This window comes from Mangifera indica, chromosome 9 (assembly GCF_011075055.1).
Source record: "Mangifera indica cultivar Alphonso chromosome 9, CATAS_Mindica_2.1, whole genome shotgun sequence".
NCBI lineage: Eukaryota > Viridiplantae > Streptophyta > Magnoliopsida > Sapindales > Anacardiaceae > Mangifera > Mangifera indica.
Genome location: NC_058145.1, coordinates 17,348,507 through 17,350,920, shown reverse-complemented (window position 1 = coordinate 17,350,920; position 2,414 = coordinate 17,348,507). Strand labels below are relative to the sequence as shown.

The window sequence follows — 2,414 nt, the reverse complement described above, 5'->3', positions numbered from 1 at the left end:
AGCTCAAATTATTATTTAAATCCGAACTTAAATCAAATAAACCATGTTTGAATAAAGATTAAACTTGTTTTTATAATTTGGAATCAATCTTTTAGCCCATCAACAAATAAAGAAGCAAAATCTTCCATTTCTTGCTTCTTCAAAACGACACCTATCTCAACACCGCCGCTTTTGTCTCTACTATTGGTCAATGCAATGGCTCCACTCTTATCTATGGACACAATCTCTACCTTCTTCGGCCTCCCCCACCTGAAATCCGATCCGTAAACTTCAAACTGCGTCGACCCGGCTACGCCAAGGCCTTGGACTCCTTCAATAACAGCTTTCATCAAGTTCAACAACTTTGAAAGTCTATCTTCTGTTGTCTCAAGCTCTCCCCTCTCTAGTACTTTTATCATCTCGCTTAACTTCTCTGCAACAAAGCAAACCCCATTTTCTTCTGCCAAATCTTTCGCGGCTGCAGAGCAAAATTCTAACATGACGCAGTTGCCAACGTAATTTAATGGAACTGGAGGATGTAAACGGGTTCTTAAATCTGCCGTGAATGCGAAAATAACCCTTCTGTTATCATCCCCTCTTCTAGCTTTAACCATACAGACGAATACGTATGCCAGTGTAAGCACAAAAGTTGATAAATGAAGCTGTTTTGGCGCTGTATCCTCCTCCTTTTCATTGTCTTTTTTCAATCTGAGCAATACCTGGTTCCTTAGTTTCTGAATATCTTCACGGGTCAACTCGAATGTCGCTCGAAGCCTATCGGTATTGGGTAGTACGTTTGGCAAAAGCTTCAAGCTTCGAGTGTTTGTATAAGAGAACCAGTCGTTTACATACACCATGTCGATTCCAGTCGGGTCTTTGATGACTGTTCGGTCAAAAGACGGGATCAGTTCTGGTGACAAAAAAGGCTCTTCTTCTAGATCTTCCCCTAATTGTTTGCATAAATAAGCCCAAGACTTGATGAACATAGTTGAGCTTCTCCCATCAAGTATGGCATGGTGAGATGTTATTCCGATGCAAAATCCTTCATTCGGAAACAAAGTTATTTGAATAGAGATCATGGCTGCTTTGTCATCAGATGTCAACAGCTGAGGAATCAAAGGATGAAGCTCCGCAGCTTCATGAACTTCCTTGCCAGAAAGGGAGTTGAAGTCGGCGGCAGACTCTGCAACAGTGACTGAAACCCCGTCGCCTGGGGAGTACCATATAAATGGCTTGGGGGCATCTGGGGGCCAGATAAGGTTACCAGCGAGAGGGAGATAATGGAGGAGAGTGAGAGACAGAGAGCGCTTGAGGTCTGGGAGAATGAACGAGTTGAAGAATTGAGGGGCTAAGTCAGTGACTTGATAGAAATAAAGGCGTTCAACGGGAGGAAAATTGAACCAAAACGTATCGTATTTTGTTAAAGGAAGGGAAAACTGAGTGGTTGAGTCTGAGAAAGGAGTCACCTCCTGTATTTCAATGGTGTTGGTTGACGCCATGAAAGCTGGAATGAAGATACTTATGCTCTCTGAATGAGAAGCCACAACAACTCTTGGAATATAAGTCCGTTTACCTTTCATATATGAATATAATATTGCCATTTCTCAAATTATTTGTCGTCTAATATTTGGAGGAACTTCCGGAGTCGGTGCCTTGCTGATTCCACCTTTATCCCAAATGTTTATGTTATGATAAGGTTGGCTGAATTAGAAGTGAAGTTGGCATATTTTGTTGAAAAATAATGGCAAGGTATTGTGTAATAATTAATCAATAAAACAATCAACCCTAAGCACATTAGTATATAATTGGACCTTCTAATTATATATTATCATATAATTTAATAATTTTAACCTAATAATAAAAATTCACTTTATTATATCATTAAAGTATTTAATTAAATATTTAAAATCAAATATATATAATATTATTCATTCTATAAGTTTTTATTAAGATGAGATAATTACTTTGATCAAGCTCATAAAATAAAATATATGTAGGCTGACCTATTAGGATTAGATTCAATTTTATTTGATATAATTTCAGTTTGGTGCTTAACTCGAACAAGTCAAACTCTTTGAATTAAGCTAGGTTGAATTTAATGAGTTATGGGACAATTTTTATCACATTTATCTTTTCTAAAAACTTTTTATTTTTTATTTTTAATTTTTTTCATGAATAAATCCTTTATTTTGTATGCTTTTCAATATTTCTCTGATAATCTTATATCAAATCAAGCAAGTCTATTTTTTTTTTTTTAAATTCAAATTAACCCAAATTCAAATTAAACTTGACTCAACATCTACTCCTAATTACTCAGCTCTACACTGATGACTTGCGGTTGTGACAAAACTCCATACCAATAACCAATAGCAAATTTTTATAAAGATAATAATCAAGTATGTAAGGATAATAAGATTAAAGTAAAAGTGAGAAGA

General features: G+C 36.1%; 1 protein-coding gene across 1 annotated transcript; it reads right to left on the bottom strand.

Annotated features, from left to right (window-relative positions):
• On the bottom strand, positions 1 to 1,516 carry LOC123226393 (phenolic glucoside malonyltransferase 1-like). The gene has a single exon (XM_044650905.1). The coding sequence runs from the start codon at positions 1,476 to 1,478 to the stop codon at positions 84 to 86; it is 1,395 nt and encodes a 464-aa protein (XP_044506840.1). The 5' UTR covers positions 1,479 to 1,516; the 3' UTR covers positions 1 to 83.
• Positions 1,517 to 2,414: the final 898 nt, after the last annotated feature.